Genomic DNA, 22280 nt, shown 5'->3' with positions numbered 1-22280 from the left:
ACTCAGTGATGGTGCTGCTCCCTGCAGGTCACAGGCAGCCCCGCAATGTCACTGGCTACTGTCCAATGAGCCCCCTGCTACCTCATGAGGTCAAGGCAGTCGCTGTCAGCCAGGCCATGAGCACACTGTGAGGTCACAGGCTTGCTGATGAGGCGATGGAGCCCCACCCTGTCCTTCCCACAATCACCCCGAGCCCAGCAGTGACCGCCACTGCTCTTCTGTGCCACCACAGTGCCGAGCCAACGGGCTCATGGTGTCCCCAAGCGCCAGTCTCAGCCAGCCCCGAGCAATGGTCACGCTGTGGCTGTGTGAGCTCAGAGCTGCCCGTGGCGTCAGAGAGCAGCGGTGCCTGTGGGAGCGCCCAGCCCCGCCCCGCCGTTAATGAGGGGCGCTAATTAACGGGGCCGGTGGCCGTGGGCGGAGGGACGCGCTGCCACCGCCGGTCCCCTGCTGCCACCCTGCGGCTCGGACCCCGCCTCGGGGGGACCCCAGCGGGGACAAAAAATTGCGCTCGGGAGCTCCAGCCCTGCCGGTGGCTTTTAAAAAGCGGCTGCTTTTTATGGGCTGTGAGTCAACACACACGCGCTAAATCCTAAAATAAACGTGAAACTGGGTCCAGTCTCACCTCGGAGCGCACGGAAATAGCAACCGGCTCCAACAAGCCCCAGGAACAAGGGAGCTCAGCCCCTTCCCCGCCCCTTCTGTATCCCCCAGCCCAGGGAAAGGGATGCTGGCGCTGGAGGTTACTGCTGTGACCTCCGAGGAGCAGGTGGGGGGTGTGAAAGGTGTGATATGGAATTGAAAGAGCTTTGGAAGAAATGAAAGCACTGAGTAAGAGAACAAAACAACTTCAGTTCTGGCCAGGGGCAACAGATGTGCAGTAAACCAGAACAAAAACACATCAGAAACAGCCCAGCAGCAACAAGTCTATGGAAAGTAAGAGTGTAGGAATGGATGAGAAGAGGCCAGGACTTGGCAGGTGGCCAGAAAACACAAAAAAAGTTTGGTTTGTTTGGATTTTTTCCTGAGGTGATGTGTCCCCCAAAGACAGGAGACTCAAAACATCCACCTTGAACGCAGCAGAGGGTGGAGTAGCTGCCAGCAACAGCATTGGTGCAGGTGGTGCTCAGACAAGGTGCTCAACCCTCAGATTAAACTTGCCATGATGTAAAAACAGCCCCAAAAACTCTTCTCAACCCCTCCACTGCAGGCTGGGATTTGTTCTCCCGTTATGGGCAGACACAGCACCTGCTCTCCAGCACCCCAGCATAGAAGGCCATATCCTCCACCACTCCCAGCCCCAGCCCTTCACTGCTGCCTTCTTAAAATGGTCTTCCTGAACTGGAGAGATACAGAGCAAGTCTCACATTCTACAGACACTTGATACTTACCTCGAAGAGACAAGGACAGGACAGAGCAGGCTCTCTGCAGACCCTCTCCCAGGTTTCTCTGCTGCAGAATTCATTTTGCTTGATTAAGTCTCCCCTCCCTTTTCCCCAAGATATTTTTCCCCCAGCCCTCTGACCCCTCTCCTGGCTCCTCCAAACTCTCTCCCCATTCCACTTAATTCTGCAGTCAGCCTCAGGTGATGCAGGTGAGACAACAGCTCATGGTCTGCAGGGCTTTGCCTTGTTCACTTCCCTGGGGATGGGCATCACTGTCCACATGGCTTCACCCCACCCCTGTCCTTCCCTGCACAAGCAGCCTGTCTCCCAAGAGGTGGCACCCCAAAGGAAACCTGAAGGGTTGAGCATATCCATCACCCTACATTCAGCACCCAAGCTCAGACCTCCACCCTGAGGTGCAATAGGCTGGAAAATGCTCAGAAGCCAGTTAACAAGTCTGCACAGTAATGTATTTTATTTCCTAAAAACATGTTTTTAGCCAGTCCAGGTACTACAGATTCCAGCCTGAAGCAGCTGGAAATAGGAAATGTCAGATTTGTACAGTAGAGTGCTTTATTAGGTGCCTCACCACATCTGTTCCTTGCAGCTCTGACAGCCCTGCTTCAGGTGTGGATCTCCTGTTCCAAGGCTGCAAGCTGAAGAACCCAGACAGGTTCAGCCCGTCCAGTCTCCCCTCCCCTGAAGGGAGCCATTCTTCAGCACTTCTCCAGGCCATTCCAAACCCTCTAATAATAGGGCAGAACAGCTACAAAATAATAAAAATACTCTACACTCTTATTTAAAAATAGAAATTAATAAACAAGTTTCACACCAACATGTGTCGAGCACAGAGGCCAGCACACTGATCTCTGCTTCCAAGTGGAGCAGGGGGTCACCCCAATACTTTCCTTCCAAGTCAATAGGTTCAGCCTGGAAGACCACCCTGGACAGGGCAGGGCAACACAGCTCTTAAGTCCACCTGTGGATCTCCCCAGCCCCAACAGGCCTGTGGGTGAGGGAAGGCGTTTAATTTGATGATGAATATACACACACTTGACAGCCACACAGGTTGCTCAACACGTTTCTTCCTCCAGTAAACTTTCCTGGACCTATTTACACCTGGCATGGAGCTGTCCAGGTCCCTTCTCCCTCCTGCTCTCCAGACTGACATCCCAGACACCCTTCCTGCACCTCCTGCTTGTGGCTGCATCCAAGAAGTGCAGTGCCACCACGTGCCAGAGAGCCCAAAGCAGCAGCAACTGCAGAGCTCTGAGGTGGCCAGAAGGCAAGAAAAGCCTGTTAATTCTGCATGAAAAAAGGAGGAAGGAATGGTAATATGAGGAGGGTAACTGTCCAGCTATTAGCCAGAGGCTTGGCCTCCAGGGGCTTGCTGCAAGGGCAGGATTCTCCACAGGGCAACATCAGTGCTTTGCAAACAGTACCCCAGGCAGTGGTGGCTGCACATTGCCTCGTGCCAGGCTCTGGACAAGTGTGTTCTGCCCTGCAGCTTCTTCCAAGTCTCTCCCAGGAAGTCAGGGGCTCTCACAGCAGGAAAGTGTCCATTCTGGCCTGGCTGCTGCTGGAGGAAAATGCAGAAGGAGCTGCAGACGCTGGTCTGGAGACCTTCTTCTTGCTCCTAACTGATAATGGACGGATTTCCGCCAGGTTTGTCTGGAAGTAAAACTGTCAAGGCAAGCACAGATCAGTGCCCTGGGAACACAAATTATCCAACACCTGCTGCAGTCCAGCCTGAACCACAGACCTGGGACCCAGCCAGGTATCTGCATCCAAGGAAGAACTCCCTGCAGGACAGGATGGGCTTTGCTACCTTCTCACAGGAGCAGAAGGACACATGCCTGTCCCATGTGTCAGGGAACATTTCCCAAACAGGGGGTTTTGCCTGGATATTTGGAAACATCTCTTCTCTAAACAGGTGGTCAAGCACTGCAACAGGCTGCCCAGGCAAGTGGTGGAAGTCCCTGAATTGTTGGTTAGGGACATGGGTTAGTGGTGGGCTTGCTAATGCCAGGTTAATGGGTGGACTCTGATCTTAAGAGCTCTTCTCCAACATGAATGATTCCACAATTCTATGCTATCCCCTTGCACACAAACCAGCATTTTAACACCCTATTTGAGTTGCAAGACCTCCTGAGCCACGACACTGTGCAGGTGAAGGCAGAGCTGCCAGAGCCTGTAGCCTCCCATGGCAGAGCAATCCCAAGGCAGGAGCAGCTCCACAGCTGGGGGTGAGCTCGGCCCACACACTCCTCACCACAGTGGAGCAGCAGCATCCTGCAGGAATAAGGGCTCTGGCTGCATAGGCTGGCAGGCACACAGCCAGAAGAGGCTGTGCCACACTGCTGCTATAAGATCTCAAGGGCACAGGCAGTCCCTGCAAATTGCACTGATTTCTAGCTGATGTGCTCCTCTGAGCCAGCCACAAGTGCTCTCAGAAAGTTCAGGTTCTTGATGCCTTTGCTGAGCTCAGATTTGTTCAGAGAGAAATCAGATCATTCCTTGAGGATCCCAAGTCAATTTTTTTGTTGAGACCAAAGAGAGGGAACAGAAATGAGATGCCCACCGCATCAGTAGTGCCACATAAGCCACAGGAAAGGATACTGGCTCTATGAACTTTGTCCTGCCTCCCATGCCATCGTAGCCCGTCCTCACCTAGGAGAGAGAAACAAATTAGTCTGGAGAAGTACACAGAGCCTTGGTTACATCTCCTCATGTTAGTTATGGGGAAGGGGGAGTCTTGCAGACCACAGCTTTGGAGAGGGGTTAAAGGCACTTGGAAACAGTCAGTTCTTGTGCTAATCCCTCACTTTCAGAAAAAGGAAAGCCCATGGGTATTAACAAAGTTTGGGAATACTGGGCACTTTTTCAGACAAGCCGAGCCAGGCTTAGGATTTTGTCACTGGGATTGAGGAATACAAAAACACCCCAAGCTCCAAGGAGGTGGAGGAATAGGACATTGAGAGCCACTTAGTCTGCTGCCAGGAAGGGAATGAGCATCTGTCATCCCTGGAGCTCTGCAGGACTGGGACGTAGCCAGGTTGTGCTCTGAGATTTATTTTCCACACACTGTATGTGACAAGGTAAAAGCCTCATTCGCTTCCTCTTTCAGGGTCAGTTCAGGACAGAGGTGGCAGTGCCAGCCTTGGGCACACGCACCAACTGGACAGGCATACTCACAGAGCCCATGTTCTTGTGGGAACCCAGCAAACCACCCAAAGATGGCTTCTTGGAGAGGACAGAGTTCCTGATGAATGCTGGCAAGAGTCCTTTAAGAGCATCATCCTCCAGATCATCTGCCCCGTTCTGTCCCACAAAATAACAAGAAAAGCCCTTTAACCAGCACAGTTTGCTGAATGGAATCCACATACAGGCAGCACTAATAACACAGACAGCTATTTAAGGAAATGGTTACTGCCATACCACATGTCAGGTTGAAAACCAGCACCTTCCAACCTCCCACTGAGGCTTATATGGAACAGTACCCAGGAGGCAGGAGACTGCCCCCAGCAAGTCTGGGCAAACAGCCACCTCAGCTGACCCCACAGCCCTTGTGGTCAGCTCCAGGTGGTGGTTGCAAAGCACATCTGGGGCAGAATCATCAGCAAGAAGCAGGTGGGTCCCCACCCTCCCTTCTCCTGCAGGAGGCCTGAGGTAGCAACAATGTTTCTACTAGACCATCAAGGAAAACACTTTGAAGCACAGACTGGTTTTATAGAAGCACAGTCTATGGCCTCAAGGGAGAAAATAGATTCTTTATCCCAAGCTTATTAACATCAGAATCAAAGAGGTGACACAGAAAAATCGAGATTAGTCCTTTTACCTCCACAGTTTCCTTCAGAACTTTCTTGGCCAGATTTACCACAGGAGGCCTGTAAGGAGCCCAAGGAGCAAATCAGCAGAGATTTATTGTTCAAGTGGAGCTGGCAAGGACAGACAAGGCCAAGCAAATGACGACAAAGCTTGCAGCACACCATCAGGCAGCTGGAGAGCTATCTGATCTCACACAGCAACTTCCAAAGCAGGGAGACTTTGATCTCCTTTAGAAGCAGAAAGAGGAGGGAAAACTCACGACTTTTTATCCAGCTTCTGCCTTTTTGTAGGGCCGAAGGGAGCTGTGCAGGGCTGGTGCTCAGGGGTGTCCACATCGTAAGTAGCATCTAGATTGATCTCATCGCTGTGGGCTGGGCGCTGGAGCTTTGGATGCTGCAGATCCACAGGAGTAGGACTGCAAGGCCAAGAAAAGCATCAGTCACTGAGCCACTGCCTGCCACCCAGGGGAAGGCAGAGCTGCACCCCACAACACTGAGTGCTCAGACAGCAGTGGCACCAGGAGCAGAGCCCCATTCTGCTCACACATCAAAGAAAGGACAATCTGAACCCCAGAGTTTAAATTCAACGTCCCAAATTACTGCTCCCCCTCAAATGCTGAGTGCTGTAACAGCAGCACCCAGAGCCTAGGAATCACACTGACACACTGCTGCTCTGTGGACACAACCCAGCTTGCTCTGCTGGGGTAATGGCATAGGCTCCTCAAGAAAGGCTGGATAAAAGCAGATGTCATTTTTCAGGCTAGATTCCTCTGCCTAGCTAAGATCTTTGGTCCCCACACACCAGTGTACACTCATCACAAGGCCAACTCTAAAGCAATGAGAAGAGCAGCTTTAGGGATGTTTCCCAGGCAGGACACAGTGACAAAGACTTTGTCAAAACTCAAGCCATTCCTCCACCCCTCTTGACCCAACCCCTCCAAGACTTTTTCCATGTAAACCAAAATCATCTCATCAACACAACAAAAGGGATATAAAGAACAAAACTGCCATCTGCAACACCTGCCAGACTAGTACATCTCTGCTTTCTCAGACAGTTAAACAGTCAGCTCTGGCTTTGAACCCGTCATCTCCATGCCTGCATTGTGTCTGAAGATGCAGCTCACTAACCTTTCAAAGACTAGCCGACTGAGTGTTTCCCTGGTTACAGATGGGACCTTCAGAGTATCCTGCAGGATGTCTATCTTCTTCTTCAAACTCTGGAGAGAAAAGGGAAAGCAGACAGTGAAACAGGGAAAAATCAGCAGTAGATACTTTGTCCCTTTTCCATAAATCAGCATCAGGTGGAGCTCAGAGGTAGGCTGGGAAATTTAGTCACTGAGCAAAAGCCAGCAGAACTCCTGGCTTTGCAGCTGCAGACCAGTCTGCAGTAACTGGCAGCTGGCCATGAGAAATGATAGTCTCACCAAGATCTCCTTGTCTGCATTCTTCATATCTTTCTGTGTGCTTTTTAACTCCTCCTTTGTCTTCTCCAACTCTGAAGTCGTTTTCTGCAGCTGCAGAACACAACAGAGCGTGGGTTACACTTAGCTGGGTAAGGGGGACTGGAGAGCCCTGTGAGAGCAGTGTGCTCTGCACCACATTCTACTTCCCCTGTTTAAGGGCTCAATTTTCCTGTGTCAGTCTGACCAATCTCTCCTGTACCAGTGCAATCCAATCCCTACCCAATTCCACAAGCTGCCTGCAGAGGGATGTCCAGGCCTGCTTGCCCAGCATTTACTCAGCATTCATGCCTGATGGCAACAGTTTTTCCCTGCTCTAACACTTGGTGGCTGCATTCTGAATTCCTGCAGGTCTTTGGACACATCAGAGCACAGGAATCACAAACCACAGGCTGGAGGATGGCTGTGCATCAGCAGTGCTGGCACATGGACAAGCCTGATTCAACAGGGAAGCATGCCAGCAGCAGGGGTCAGGAAGTGGACTGCTACCACTTCAGACACTTCAGTGGGTCCGGGAGCCTGGGCCAGCTCATGGACTGTGGGTACAGTCAGCTCTCTGTCAGCCAAGCCTGGAGCCCCTTGTGCACTGACTCGCACCCTCCTGACCCACACTGGCCATCACAGCTTGGGTCTGACTCAGCCAGGAGCAACTCCAACATCAGACTAACTCCAGCATCAGAACCTTGTGTAGGGGTTAACTCCTCTGGGGAGCACAGCACAGCAATCTGAAAACCTCCTTCTCCATGTGAGGGGACAACAGCTATGGCTGAGTAACAGAAGTATGCCAAATCCACCCACAGCTTCTCACTTTGTTGGCTTAGACATGGGGATGCCCCAGGGAACACCTGTGTCTTGGGATGTGGGGCTAAACACACGATTTTCACAGGGATGTGCTACCAGAACAAAGACAGTCCAGTCTGACCTGAGCTAACAGACCCCAGCCAGGCCTGGAACAGGGGAGCACAGCAGAAGAAGCACATCAACATCCCCAAACTCCACACCAGCTCAGGACCAGCCCTGGCAGGCTCTGTGCAGGGCCACCTGCGTGTCCTCACTGTGCTTTGGGAAGCTCTCCTGCCTGGGCACAGCATAATGTGGGAGCCCTGGCCCTGTTCAGTTGGCTGAAGGCACAAGGCTGGGTGTGACTGGATTTGCCAAACCAGGACTAAGCCCTGTTCAACTGACACTGGCTCCAAACCCCTTCCCACTTCCTATGGTGCTCAGTTCTGCAGCAGGAGGAGCTGGCAGCTGAGTGCTCAGCAGTGGAGCAGGATGAAGGAATTGCCACTTCCAGAACCCAGTGGGAGCAGTGGAGCACCTGTGAGCTGCTGCTTTCCAGCACAGGCTCCCTGCCAGACTCTGGCTGGCACATGCTGCCCCAGCACTGTCCCAAGACTGTCCTCCTGACAACAGCCCACAAGCTGCTTGCTCCCCACATCACATCCTGACCCAGAAACCCCAGCCTGACCCTTCCACATATCTGTACCTATCAGCATGGGAGGGGGTCACTGCAGAGGCCTTGGGCCTTGCTTATGGACAGGGATCTACAGACCAGATGTCACCCTGGCATCTCACACTCTCCCTTTACCTTACTATTGACAGAAAACAGCTCCTTCTTCAGCTTCTCTGTCATCTCACCAGAGATCTTCCGAGCCTCCTTCAAGTTCTCATATTCCCTGCAAAGAGACACAAAGAGTCACACAGTTTGTAAGACAGCTGAGCCAGAGCTTCTCAGAGACAAGCCAAGACCCTTAAATTGCAGCTCTGGACCTGCAGAGCCACCAGAGAAAACTCAGGAGACACAATGATGAGTGAGTATACCAACACTGTGTCATACATTCCACTACACCATGGGGGACAAAAAACCTGCATGGGGTACCATGTCTGATTCCAGCAGCAAAATGGAAACCAGAGCCAGAGACATTTCAGTTGCCAGTGAAAAAGACAGAAAACAGAGCACAGCCTCCATGCTGGCAGCAAACAGGGGACTTTGCTTTAAGTGACTTTTCAGAGACTTCACACTACTGGCCATGCACATTCACTCCCAATTACACCACAGGGACACTTGCCTCATTACAGCTTTGTACCAAAGCTGCAGTTATTCAGCTGCCATCAAAACAGACACAAAAAAAGCTGTGTTTTTTCCCCAGCAGGACCAGATGGATATCCAGGTAGGGGAGGGCAGCAGTGCAGGCTCGCTTTGCCAGAGGCCACAGCTGCACAGTGCAGTGCTGTAAAGGGTGCAACCCAGAGCTCTGCATCCACTTGCTTTCCCTTGGGCATGAGAGGAAAGCAGAGGGAATAATCATCATCACTTCATAGGTGCACTGACAACTCTGGAGACAGTTCCCATGGTGACACACATGTCACTACAGTGACAAGAGGAACAGTTCAGTGTGACAGGCTCCAAACTAGGTCCCCAGGATCTGTCAGTCAAAACCCAGTGGAAGCCCTAAGAGGCAATGAGAGCCCTGCAGAGCCCTTGTGCCTGTTGGTGCTCAGCAGAGGATTCTCCCTGGGCACCCCAGGACAGCACCAGCCAGCTCTGCCAAGCCTGCAGCACCTACTTTTTGAGGGAGACACAGTAGATTGCAAGCTGCTCCACTGCTGCCTGTCCAACTCCCGTCTCTCTGATCATCTCCTCCACTTCTGGGCGCTGGCTCTGAAGCAACAGCTCGATCCTGCACAAAAAAAACCCCACAGACAAAAACATACCCTCAGCTCATGAATCACAAACAGACCTGGGAAAGAGACAGAGGCCCTGCTTCCCCCTCAAGGGGCTAGTGCAGCCTGAGCTTTTCCTTCAGGCACTCTGGGTGTCATGGGAGAAGAGATGCAGCTGCCTCACCTCAAGAAAGGCTTTTCACTGGGGAAAAGCAGCACTACTTGGACTAGAGAAGGGGCAGCTGTACACACATGCTGCACATGGAACTGATGCCCAGCTCTTGGTCCCTAAAGCCCTGTGGCTGACTGTGTTCCTGGGCTGGCATTTTACCCCAGCATCCTCTGATAACAGAAATGGCACATAGCCATGCTCAGTGCACTAGAGATGAGGCCAGTACCCTGCCTTACTGCTCTTTAATGAGAGCAGCTGTCTGCAAACATAGCAGGGGCAAGAGGCACACAAGGGCAGCTAAAGCAGCCGTTTTGAACCTTACAGGAAGGTGATCCAGCACACAGAGGTGTGTGTTGCAGCAGGAGACCCTCCTGCCCTCTCCAAAAAGGGCAGAGGTGCAGCCCAGCCTGCAAGGCCCAGGGAACACCCCATATCTCACCGCTCCATGGTTCTCAGCTTGTTTCGCAGTCGACAAGCCTCCTCCTTTGAACTTCTGTTGTCCTCCTGCTGCTGCTCCAGGAATTTCATCTGCTTCTGCAGGGAAACAAGCACACACAGCCCGTTAGTAAGGCTCCAGGGATTGTTGGAGAAACATCCCAGCTTATGTGCACTGCAGGCAGCTGGGAGCATACATTGGCTTTAAATGCTATCACCACCTCAGCAGCCCAGGATTATGGAGAGTTGAGCTCCCTCCCACCGTACCCCCAGCTCTGCTCCCCATGAGCACAGCAGGGTCTCAGTACTAATCACAACGTGAGTCTGGAGCTGAAGCCATGTCATAGCCCATCTCTGCTGGGAGCACTGAAGGGGCTGCACAGTGTCCTGGATGCAGTGGTGACAATTTGTTTTTCCAGAGCAAAGGAGTCCACAGCAAATAAACCTTGCTATTGCCTTCCCTTCCATGCACAGCTGATTGCTTCAGCCTCCCAACTCTCCTTGCCATTAGCTGCTTAGAGCATAGATAGGAATGAGTGGGTCTCTTCTGGGAAACCTCAGCCAAACCCACCCGGGCACTTCTCTCACCTGCTGCAAGCCTATTGCCTCTCCAGCAGTAACACAGAGCCTCAGCTGAGCTAGAAAAGCACACATCTGCAGTGTGGCAGAGGATGGGGATAGCTGAATTAGCACCATTCTGATGCATCTGTGCTGTCTAGGTTTGTGTGTGCCTGGGTGCCTTGCACAGCAGCTTTGAAAGGCTCTGGTTTCAGCACAGTGCTGATTCTGGGGAAAGCCTGGCAAAAGATCATTGCCTTGTAAAGCTTCTTCCCACACAAGTTCAAGGATTTTATCCACTTCCTGCCACAGAAACCAAACAGCTGTGAAACCACTGGGAATCTGAGGAGGGACAGTGTTGTAGGCTCATATGTCACTCTTGTTTAACTGAAGCCTGTCTTTGGCTTTTTCCTAACCAGAACTCTCAACACTTCAGATTCCCACAGCAGTGTTTGCCCCTGATCAGAGCAGAGTCCCCAGCTTCAACCAGCCTGAAACTGCAACAAACTGACAGTGCCAGCAGAAGACAGGACCAGCTTGCAGCCTTAACCTGCATCACAGTAAGTTAGCCTGTATTTTCACTGCAGAAGTTTATTGCTTTAACCTTTAATGATGCAGTTTAAGACAGTGCTCGGCATTCAGCTGAGAAACCCCCACATGCCACAGAAAAGGTACCTCCAGGTCCCTAATCCTTCTGCCCTGCCCAGCTTTCATTAAAGGAACTCAAGCATACAGAGAGAGAGGGTTTTGCAACAGGAAAGATAAGCACAGAACCTCCTCCATAGGTTTCAAGGCAGGAAACCCAAACACTGAGATGCTGAGTTGAGCATCAAGAAGTACCAGCTTCCACTGTCACAATTATTTCTGCTGGAGTAGGGGGCATCAGAAGTACCCTGCCACTGACCTATCCAGGGTCACACCAGCATCTATAGCATGGCCAAGATCCAGGCTGCCTTTACATGCAAACAGATTGGATATGATCCCATGGTTGGGCAAAAACAGTTGTGCTGGCTCACAGCAAGACCCGCCTGGCATTAATTCCTTACTCTTTCTGACCCAGTGTCAGGTAGATCTCCCGGATGCTTCCTCCCAAAAGAGCCCAGCTGCAAGTGGCATATCGCAAGACAGCACCATGATGTGTATGAAAGCTCTTTCTGGGCCACTTGGCCTTGCAGGTCAAGAAACACAATGCAGTTCAGGATACTGGGTCAGACAGCTTGGGAAGTGCAGTAGACACCTACTCCACTTTTCAGCCTGCAGCTTACAACCCCACCTGTTTGCACCTCACCTTCTCGAGACAGGCACATCACCTTCACACAGCACAGACTGCCCAGCCCATCCCCAAGGCAAAGCTGCTCCAAGACATCCCAACAAAGCTGCTCCTGCTCTTGCCCTCTTCCTCTTGCTGTTTACGCATAGTACATGACTACACACTGAGTCACTGCACACTGAAGCACAACGGGAATATTTGATCCCTGGACTTCACAACATTACTAACCTAACTGAGGCAAAGCCCTGGCAACAGAACAGAGACAGGAGAGTTAGCTGGATCAGATCCCACTCAGCTGAAGCCTGCAACTCCCCCTCCGTATTTTTCAGTTTGATTTCTCTCCCAATCAAAGTAAGAAACTAATTTTCCTTGAATCCCTCTTGGTCTAAACCCATTTCAGAAGAACATTCTACCTCAGGGAACCAGTGTTTCAGCAACGGGGTGCTGGGGCTAGTTCCCACACTTAATTCCTGCTACCACCTTTATGACCAGCACTGCCACTTCATTAGCGAGGCTCAGCCACATTCCTCAGGCTGGGCTGGCATTTCTCCCTCACCAGGGATACCTCTGCCTTGAGCACCTGTACACAAACCACAGGCCTGTAGGCTTTTTATGCCTCTGAATCACCTCAGGCAGAGCATAAACATGACCTCAAGTCCAGCAACAACACTTGCTTCAATTAATCAAACCAAAATGAAAATCCAGCCACCAGACCCAAAATCCCACCAGCACAATCTCTTTATTAGCAGGATCTGCAGAGATCTTCAACAGAACTAACACTGACTGCACGATGGTTAGTCCTGCTGGGGACAGGAAGGGTACCTTGAGAGAGGAGCACAGCATCTCTGTCTCTCCCAGCATCTTCTGGAGCGACTCTATCGTGGCATTGCGCACATCCAGAGTGTCCCTCAGGCTGTCCACAACAGCCTGGCATTCCCGCTTTTCTTTCTCTGGAAAAGAAGAAAGAAAAAGGTCATGGCCTGATAACCCAGACTCCAGTTGCAGCACAGCAGCAGGAGGCCATAGACTGCTTTGCAGGCTCAGCTCAGCTCCAGGATTTGGCCATTCCTGGAGAGAGCCATTTCTCTAAGTGCCGTCTGCACCAGGGTCTGTACCGAGCAATTGCTTCTCTCAGTGCCAGCAGGCTTCAAGATTTCTTTACGAAAGATAAAAAATTGCCTTTAATAGCTTTCCAGTGCCAGCCCTGCTAGCATTAAGATGATGTATCTTAACTCTTGCGTTTTCACAAAGCCAGGCTTGCACAAGGAAATAATTCCTCTCGAGTTACACCAAAAACTGTCACAGAGCTGGAAAACAGAGCTTTGTATCCATCCTCTCCACATGGAATCTTACGTATCAGGAACGCCTCTGGGGGCTGTTGGGCAGCTGTATGCAGGGGTCCACCAAGCTGCTGTGCGTGCCCTAGCCAACCACAACACCTACATCAAAGGGCAGGAGACAGTGACACTGGAGACACTACAGGCTACATGACAGCTTAAGTAGATTCCCCAAGTACCCACTTTTTGCAGGTCACAAAACCTTTGCATCTTGCTGTCCCTCCCTCTGGCAATCCAGGAGCAAAGCACATGCCTCTGACCACCAGAGAGAAGGTGGTAGAAAACACCATTTCAATTTGTTTTGTGGAGACAAGGGAAGGACAGCTCAGAAAGCAACAACCACCATCAGAAGCTGCCAGACCTACATAGGGAATAGCCAGCATTGCTGAGAAGCTTAAAGCAGTTGGGTAATGAGAGATAGCAGGAACCCCTCCACCTAACCCTGCTGAGAGCAGGGTAAAATCTCCAGCTCAGCATCTTCAGTCTTTGCTAAAATTGCCTGTGGTTCCAGCCTGGCAATAGTAGAGAGCCAAAGCGTGCCTTTCCAAAAAGCTTCTCCTTGCAAGCCATCCAGTTTCAAATTCTGCCTCCACATCCTGTGGCAGCATGACCTGCAGTGAAGCTTCACTGTTTAATCAGGGAGTAAAAGAGCCATGTGGGACCGAGAACAAGAGAGGAATGTGTTCCAGCAGAAGCACGCGGGTGGCTTCTCCATTGATCTGAATAACCCTTTCCCACCAGAAGCAGTGCCTGGAGACGTTCCCTTGCACTTGCAGGAACTCCACACCCACCAAAAGAGTTAGGGCTTCCCCCTCCTCCATTCCCAGCTGCCCAGAGGCAGATGGCAGGAATCAATCCCCTCCGTGCTGCAGGAATGAGTTTTCAGCTCATTCAGAGTGCCTCCCACAGAGCCTGCTGGGTCTGCTCAGAGCTCGGCACCTCTCGAGCCATTTGCAGGCTGATCAGAGCCTGGCAGCTCCACAGCTCCTCTGCAGCGCACAGAGCAGAGCACAGCTTCACATGGAGAACTTATACACAAGAACCAGCAGAGAGCAGAGTACCCACAGCAAAGGAGGCAGGAGGTGGGAAGGAGCTTCGCATTTCCAACACAAAAAGAGAATGGGACAGGGAATGTCAAATCCAACCTCTACTCACCAGAAGCTGAGAAGATTAGCAGGCCTTCAAGCAGTTTTTCTTGGATAATATCCTAGCAAGAATCCCAGCCACCTTCCCCAGAAGATCTGGCTCTCTACCAAGTCACTAAACTCAACCAAGCTGGCAGGAGAACAGGCCTCAGAATAGAGACGTGCAGACCATCCAATTCTGCTCTCAGGCTAAGGACCGAATCCTCAATCTACTGGCTATTCATGTCTGTCTCGTGCATGCAGGGAACGCAGAGGAAAGACAACTCTTGGGGCGTGGGTGAGCCCCCAGCATTCTTTAAACATCTTTTTTTCCCCTTCTGCTAGCATGTTTTAGGATTTCTGTCACTTAGACTGACATTTTCCTTTTGCTGCTCATGACTCATGTTCTGATGACAGGCTGCCTACAGACGATGCTTAAAACCCATCGACAAGTCTCCAGGGCTTTTGCTTTTCCTGCCTCCCTCAAACATCCTCTAAAATTAAAGATGGGAAGATGGAAGCGCGCGCACACTGAACTCCGTCTGCTCTTCGCGCGACACATGTGGCACTGCAACAGCCAAACAAATCCAAAGCCTTCCCACTGCTGCTTTTGGACACCACTTTCACCCTCTCATCTGTTGGAGGGAACGAGCCTTTGCCATATGCAGCTGTGAGTTTCCCAGCTAGCAAAACAAGGGTTTTGCTTTCAAGCCTGCTCTGCATAGAGCTTTGCTGCAATTCTGTGAGCTTGTGATTAGGAAGAGGGCAAAAAAAATTGCATTTATTTGTCTAAACTCACAGTGAACTCCTGAGTTACAGCAGAGCTGGGCCAGGCTGTGGACTCAGGCTCTGCCATAGAAGCTTTGTATCACCACAGGTGTTCTTGCCTCAGAAAAAGCTCTGAAGAAATTGCTCTAGTGAAACAGTTTTCCCTCGGCTCCAGAGAGGGGTGGCCTCTGCACAGGGGGTTCCACAGACCTGGGCACAGGTAGAGCCCAGGAGCTGCTGACTGCAGGCTGCTGATCCGCTGCAGGCAGCAGGCACTCACCTTTCAAGGAGAGCTGGGCCTTCACCTTGTCCAGTTCATTCTGAAACACAACACAGAGAAGCCCATTAGGAAACGCCCTGTGGAGATGCTTTCACCAGATCTTAAAAAGACCTAAGAGGTTTCTCAGCAGGACTTTTGGACCAGACCAGGTACTAAGGAGGCAACATGGAAACAACAAGCACGGAGTTACAAGCCTGGACTATCACAGGGAACGGAAAGAGCACCTCCAACTGGCATTCTTCTGGGGGAGAAGAGAGGATCACAGCTTCATCTTAGCCTTGTCAACCTTGTGTTTCTCACACTGTCAGTCATCCTGTTTTAGCTGAATAATTTTGGAAGGCTCTCAGGGAAACACAGGAAGTCAGGCAAGAACAATTTTTACAATGTTTTACCTAAACAAGGCAATAAGGGAGGAATGTTGCCAGACTAACTGGATTACTGAGAGTTCTTTAAACTGAAGTGAACTTTAATCATGTGCAGGTGGGAGACAGGAGGGCACATCCAAGCACCTGAAAAGATAACAAAGCACACACTCAAATATGCTGACAGACACTGAAGTCACTGCAGTTAGGGATGCTGATAGGAGCTAAGAGTTCAATCGAATGGCTGGAAACAGATCACTGAAAAACCAATCCATAACACACCAATTTGAGAGTGCACAACATCTCCTGGGTACCACAAGGGTCTGAAGAAAACCAAATATTTCTAACGCCTTCATCAAGGATCAGAGAGGCAGCAAATGCCCTGTAGTTTAAATTAGAGAAAATGAAGTGATATAACTTAACACTGGCGAATAGCCAAAGGAAATGTAGAGAGGTTAAAAAGAGAGGCTATTTATATCTATATGTATATTTAAAATAAAAACCAGAGAGATAAATATATGCAGGAAAGAGTCAACAGAAGATGACTTAAAAAGCTGTGTTAGAGAACTGCAGAGGAAAGCACGAACAAGTCAGGCAGGAACTGCAGTGGAATAAAACCACAATAAAATGCCAAGACAGGCACACAAATCTGTTAAACCCAGAATGCTACATGCAAATCTGAGCCGAGAATAGCACCAGCAGTGACCACGGCTCCGACGGGACCGGAGCTAGGCTCTGCTAGCGACAATAAAGGCAGGAAAGAGAGTGTGGGATGCAAAGCTTGGTAAGTGGAAGGGACTAAATGCAAAGCCTAGCAGAGCTGACTGGGATTTGCCCCAAGGGGCACAACTGCTGGAGGGCTAATGTGGAATTAACTCTGCTGCAGGAACTATTCTGAAGTAGCTTCCTCAGAGTCCTATTCAGGAACGATTAGTGAGCTCACAAGATGTGCTAATTATCATGATAGCAAAGAAACCCTGGGCTACTTCAGGCAGCTATGTAACATTACCTCATTCATCAACTTAATCTGAAATCCCTCATCCTCCACACCACAGCTCCTAAAAGCTGCTCCAAATTTTCTCTCCTCTGAGAGATCTCCTCTCTCTGCCAGGCTGAGTTACAAGACCACATTTTCCCAAGATCAAACAAGTATATCCACAGACAGCTGTCCTCCAAGGCTTCTACCTTCCCCAGCAGGTTTATAGGCAGGAATCCACCCCCCACCTCCTCTTCACCACACTGAAATCTCATTTGGAAGAACTCTGCATTCCTCAGATCACAAGCAGCTCTTGACAGGCTCATTGAGGTGTTACACCCCAAAACTCACCCTTTTCCTGCTCTGGGAACAGCCACATGGAAACTATTCTGCTCACAAGGACCATCTTTAAATTCAATATAGGCTAAACTCAGGTTCAGTAATGAAGGAAACGTTTGGACATTAAGTGGTCTGCAGCTACTTCAGGGATCCAGGTTCCCTCTGGTGTTTCTATGAAGTTTTAGCCTGGGGGTGGAAAACAAAGCAGCCCCAGCACTCCTTTGACTGTAAACATTTCAGAGTAACAGCAAGAGTGAGGAACATTAACAAAGACAATTACTGTTCAAAAGATAATTTGGCTAATTCTGCAACAACAGGAAGGGGTTTCAGATCATGAGGGAGCTCTTCCGACCACTTCACTGGGTGCCAAAGACCGGTTCTCAGAAGAGAATCCCAAGCTTGTCTCCCCAAGATGACAAGCAGACCACAGCTACACACTTTGCTTTCCAGTACATCCTTTTTGTGGCAGGAGGCCAAATGCTCATTCCAAGACAGCTGTGGCCTGCATAGCTCCAGTTGATTACAGAGATGAACAACACTCTATGTCCAGGTTCTTGGAGGGCCAGGCAGTGGTTCATCACAAACCTTGGACATTTTTTTTTTATTTTTCAGGTGAAGTTGCTTCTGGCTGAGGATGCCAGAAATTCTTCTCTCAAATACTCTGAAGAGCCCAGGCTTGGCATACTATGTGTTTGCTTTGAACTGCTGCCTGGCCAGAGTCACACATGCCATCACACACAGATGATGTGTGTGTCCTCACATCTAGGCAGACATTAGTCCCTCACCCATTGTGAGCAAGGCATCTGTGTTATTAAGGCACAAAACTGTCCTCCAAAAATGAGGCAGCACACATGAAACTGGTGGCAAATGCAGCAGCAACCTGTACAGTGCACACAGCAGTGAATACCCACACAAGCTAATGAAGCTGGTTTACTCAGAAAAGTACTTGGTTCTTTCTGCTGGTGACCTCAGAGCCCTCATTAAGCAGGCTGTACACTGAGGCTAGATGTTGCTCTGACAGACACACACAAGGTTTAAGGAGCAGGAGGAGTTACCATTAAGCTTGTTATGCAGGAGCAGCTCCACACTCCTGCCCTTAAGCAAGGGAGCAGTTCTGCACAGCCTGCCTGGAGCAGAAGGCTGGGGAAACCCATTTTGGATCCTGGGGTGGGGGGTGAGAAAGAACAGGAAGATTTTCCAGGGCAACTCTCTCCACACAACCCATTTCCAAGTCACTCATCTCACTGCACTCATGAGAACGGATCTCAATACGTACAAAAAGAAATGTTTATCTGCTGTGAGGGCACGCGGCTCCCAGTGCCCAGAGATGCTCCTCCATTCCTCAGCACACTTTGGCCTTCAGTTTTGTTACTGGAGGTCTTGGAGAAAGAGAGTGCTACTGACATTCTAGTCTGGCTGGCTTTATTTTAAAGACATACGAAGTACATATAGAATTGTCATGGCAACTGCTAATTATGGTAATTGCTGCACATGCTGCTTTTAAACACAAGAGGGTACAAGCATCCCGTTATACCAAGGTCAACCGGCCACCCTTTTTTTGGAACAGATAATTCCAAGACAGAAGGAGCCCTGTTTCATTCACTACACAAAGAGAGAACATGGAACAGCCACTCTGTGTTTATCCCTATTCTTTATTTCCCTATTTAACCCAATTCTCCGCACCTAAAGGTGGCGCTTGGACCACACCACCCAGCATCCCAGCTCCAGCCAGGATCCAGCCTCCATGTTGTTCACTGCTCCTGGTGTGGCTTCAGGCAGTCCCTTTCCTAACCTCCCTTGGGGAATAATGACTTTATCATCACCCTGCCCCATATCCTTCAATCTGCACAAATAACCTCCCTGCACAGAAGGGAGGAGGAGGCACTTCCTCCAATGGTCTCTTCTTTCCAGAGGAGTTCACAAACAGCATTCACTGCATCTGGGATTTCCCTTCTCCTGCCTTTGGGGACAGCTCTGTTCCCAAAGAATGGGAATGTTCCCTCACTCCCAAGGGAGGAACAGCAGTCCAATGTGATGGTGTTTCAGGAGGTTTCCAAGTAAAGTGAGAAGCAGAAGGAGAAGCAGGAAGCAGAGAAGTCTCCTTGAGTCACCACATGGGATTTGGTCAGCGGGAATGCTACATCACCACAGAGACTGATATGCTTCAGGTCAGAAACATGAGCACAAGCTCCAGCTTGGGAAGCACCTGCTGGCAGAGGATCAGCAGGCCAGGCCACCCTTCCAGGAGGCTGAAGCATCACATGAAGAAAGAACCCCCCTGTCAAATTACCTGCAAGGTCTCAGCATCCGGTACTGCTTGCTCCTCCAGGGTAACATCAAAAAACAGCTTATTGATGATGTGTCTTTTGCTGACCTAAACACAGGAGACAGAAGAGTTTGACAGGCACAAATATGGAAACAACGGATATGGAAGACAGATGGAGGGGGAGAAGGTACTGTCTTGTGACAAGGCCATGAAAGGCAAATCAGATCACGTGATTGACACCATTAGTGGTGATGCTCTGCTTTGGTTCAACAGCACAGCAGCAGACCCCCCACTCAGTTTCTGGGAGCGTGACTCCAGCCAAGCTCCTGAGCCACAGCAGAAAGATTCAGACATTTCTGAATTGAGCGCAGTCTGTTCTCTGGCAGCTCAGCCCCAAGCAGCTGATGCTGAGCTAACATGATGCCAAATCCTAAGACAGAAGTACGTGCTGCTTTCTGCAGGCAGAAGGTGCTGTAATTGAATTTGATAGCTCTCCACACCTCCCCCATGCAGTTACAGCTTTGTGTTTTAAGTATTATATACAGTCATGACACCAGCTAATTGCATGGTTACTGCCACATAAGATGTTATTTCGCGATAACTCCATGGTAACCCAGAGATGTAAGAGGCAGGGAAGAACAGAGGGAATCAACAAGTCAGGGAAGGAACAAGGGCCAGGACCTTGAGAGGAGGAAAGAAGCACGAACACAGAATAAGCCCAAGCAGCAGCTGGCTAAAAATTTACATCTGAGAGTGAGGAAACATCTCCTGCAACCACTATATGCCAAGACCTACTGGCAGCATGAAGGCTGGTAACACAAGGGACTTCAAAGATGTTCAGGTTCCAGTTAAGCCAATGGAAACCCAAGCCTCAGCTTCCTATCTCAGAAGCAGAGCACACCCTTCCTTCTCTCTCCAGCCATCGCTTTTCTCAAGGGAGGGTCAAGTACTGCTAAGCCAGGAGGGGTTGTAAGGCCCACATGCAGCAGAATGGGCTGTTCACCTGACAGCAGTGGGCTGGGCATGCCAGAAACACCAGTCAGGTGTCCTCATTAAGCCCTTGCAGCCCCTGCTGTCATCATGCCAATACTTACCCAGCCTAAGCAAAAGCTGTGAAAACCCAGAGTCCCTTTGGAAAGGAGCTGCAGTGCAGAGAGCGGCAGGCCACCCTCAGCCCACTGCAACCAGAAGGGCTGTGGAGGATAGCTCATCCTCTCAGCCTCTGGGGAGTCCCAAATGACAAAAAGTCCCTCTTCTCTTTACCATGATCCTTCTGGCATCATCCCAGGCTACAGCTCCTTGGTGCCACTGCAGGGCACCGTGCCACAGGTGTGCACGGGGGATGGCTTTACCTGGTTTCTGCACTGCGGGCATGTCCGGCTTGGTGCAGTGTCAAACCACTGGAAGAGGCTGAGAAAGAAAAGGAAAACATATAGTAAATCCATAAAGTTCTGGAGCATTGCTTCCAGGGGCCATCCCCCAGCTCCTCACGAGACAGCAGGATGTGACTCCTCGTCACACACTAAAGCAGAACCGCAAACCTTCAGTCCAGCGGTGCGGCCGGCAGGAGTTCCATGTTCCGCACACATGCTCCACCAACATCTCCAAGACAATTCCTGGCTGAATTTAGCACGTGAGCTTATCTTTAACAGGGCAGAGCTTTTGCAGAGCTCAGATCTCTCTGGGAGACAGGCTTTGAACAGCCGCAGCTTCGCAGGAGCAAATGGATCCGTGCAGGAGCTGCTCTATCAGGATGTGACAGCTGAGATCCCAGCCCAGTCAGCTCCAAGGGGTGCCACTGAACACGGATCTGTGGAGCCAGGGGCACCGGGCTGGGCTCTGCTCTGGGATGATGAATGCAAACCTGCCGGGCTCCCCAGGAGAGCCACTAATGCATTTTGCAACCAAGCCATCACGTCACACTGGAAAGGTTTATTTTGAGCACAGGGTAATGATTTGGAGCTGGCAGGTTACCTTTGGAAGCTCTCCCTGCTCCACTGGCTGCTGGAAGTGAGCAGGCCCGAGCAGTGCTGCTGAGTGAGAAGTGACAATCACACCCGTGGTCCTCTCCAAGCTCATTAGCCAGGAAAGCAAATGCCCACCCTCTCCTCACACAAAGTTTATTTCCTCAGAAGAACCATTTCCTTTCAACACAGACACTTGCAACACAGTCCTGGAAAAGCATGGAATTGCCAGGACGGCTTCACCATAATCCAACAGCACTCCCTCTAAACACTCTGTGACACTGGCTCTTCCGGAGAAGGGAGCCTGCAGGCAGCATAGTGACAGAATCACAGAATCAATTAGGTCGGAAAAGGTCTGAGATCACCGAGTTCAACCTATGACCGATCACCCAGTCCTTCCTTAAAGGCCTCGAGGGACGGCGACTCCACCACCTCCCGGGACAGCCCTTTCACATGTGTAACCAGCACAGCCCGGACTGCTGCGGCACCTCCGCGAACTCTTCAGAGCCCTCGCGCGGGGCCACAGGAGATGCCCGTGACTGAACACGCCACGGCCACGCCCGATCCCCGCCCGCCCCGGCGCTCACCAGGCCTGGTGGAAGGTGTGCCCGCACGGCACGGCCGCCACGTCCCGCACGTTGTCGAAGAAGTCGGAGCAGATGGTGCAGTGGGCGCGGATGGGCATGGCGGGGTCGGGGAGCCGGGACGGAGGCTAAAGGGTGGTTTCAGAGGGTCGCGGCCCAGGAGCCACAGCAGCCGCACGGCCCTGCGCGGTTTAAACGCGACCGCCAGAGCGCCGCTTCCGGCCCACCCCGGAAGTGACCTCAGGAGATCCCGCGGCGGGGCACTGGGCGGGGCGGGATCGAGTGGGCGTGGTCCCCGAGGCGGTGCCCAAAGGGGCGTGGCCTGGGTGACTGGGCGGGGCTCGCCCCCGGGGCCCCTCAGAGCCCAGCCATGGCGCCCGGGATCCTTCTCTGGATCCAGCCTGGATGCGAGCGCTCTCGGGGTCCCGCTGCCCTCGCAGCGGTGCCGCTTCCAGCCCGCCGCGTCTCGCTCAGCCCCGTGCTGCCGGCACGCGTGGCAGACCCCCGGC

General features: G+C 51.2%; 1 protein-coding gene across 2 annotated transcripts; it reads right to left on the bottom strand.

Moving 5' to 3' along the window:
* Positions 1-1833: 1833 nt before the first annotated feature.
* TRAIP (TRAF interacting protein) lies at positions 1834-22223 on the bottom strand. Of its 2 annotated transcripts, XM_086846938.1 has the most exons (15): positions 21775-22223; positions 20576-20633; positions 19248-19331; positions 15281-15320; positions 12594-12721; positions 9948-10042; positions 9240-9353; positions 8261-8348; positions 6637-6726; positions 6341-6429; positions 5473-5628; positions 5224-5272; positions 4581-4706; positions 4005-4055; positions 1834-3056 (listed from the first exon to the last, which is right to left on the bottom strand). In XM_086846938.1, exons 1-15 carry the CDS (start codon positions 21870-21872, stop codon positions 2928-2930), a joined length of 1395 nt encoding a protein of 464 aa, XP_086703064.1. In that variant the 5' UTR covers positions 21873-22223; the 3' UTR covers positions 1834-2927. The 2 variants fall into 2 exon arrangements, with proteins under 2 accessions (XP_086703064.1, XP_086703065.1); XM_086846939.1 differs by lacking the exon at positions 19248-19331.
* Positions 22224-22280: the final 57 nt, after the last annotated feature.

This window comes from Cyanistes caeruleus, chromosome 11 (assembly GCF_971803275.1).
Source record: "Cyanistes caeruleus chromosome 11, bCyaCae1.hap1.1, whole genome shotgun sequence".
Lineage (NCBI taxonomy): Eukaryota > Metazoa > Chordata > Aves > Passeriformes > Paridae > Cyanistes > Cyanistes caeruleus.
The sequence above is the reverse complement of the archived record's forward strand: the minus strand, read 5'-3'. Positions and strand labels throughout refer to the sequence as shown.

Coding starts and splice junctions, on each gene's coding strand:
- TRAIP (XM_086846938.1), bottom strand. CDS start 21,872: ATGCCCATCCGCGCCCACTGCACCATCTGCTCCGACTTCTTCGACAAC. Junction 19,332..20,575: donor GCCCGCAGTGCAGAAACCAG/GTAAAGCCATCC, acceptor TCCTGTGTTTAG/GTCAGCAAAAGACACATCAT. Junction 4,056..4,580: donor CCCACAAGAACATGGGCTCT/GTGAGTATGCCT, acceptor TCTCTCTCCTAG/GTGAGGACGGGCTACGATGG.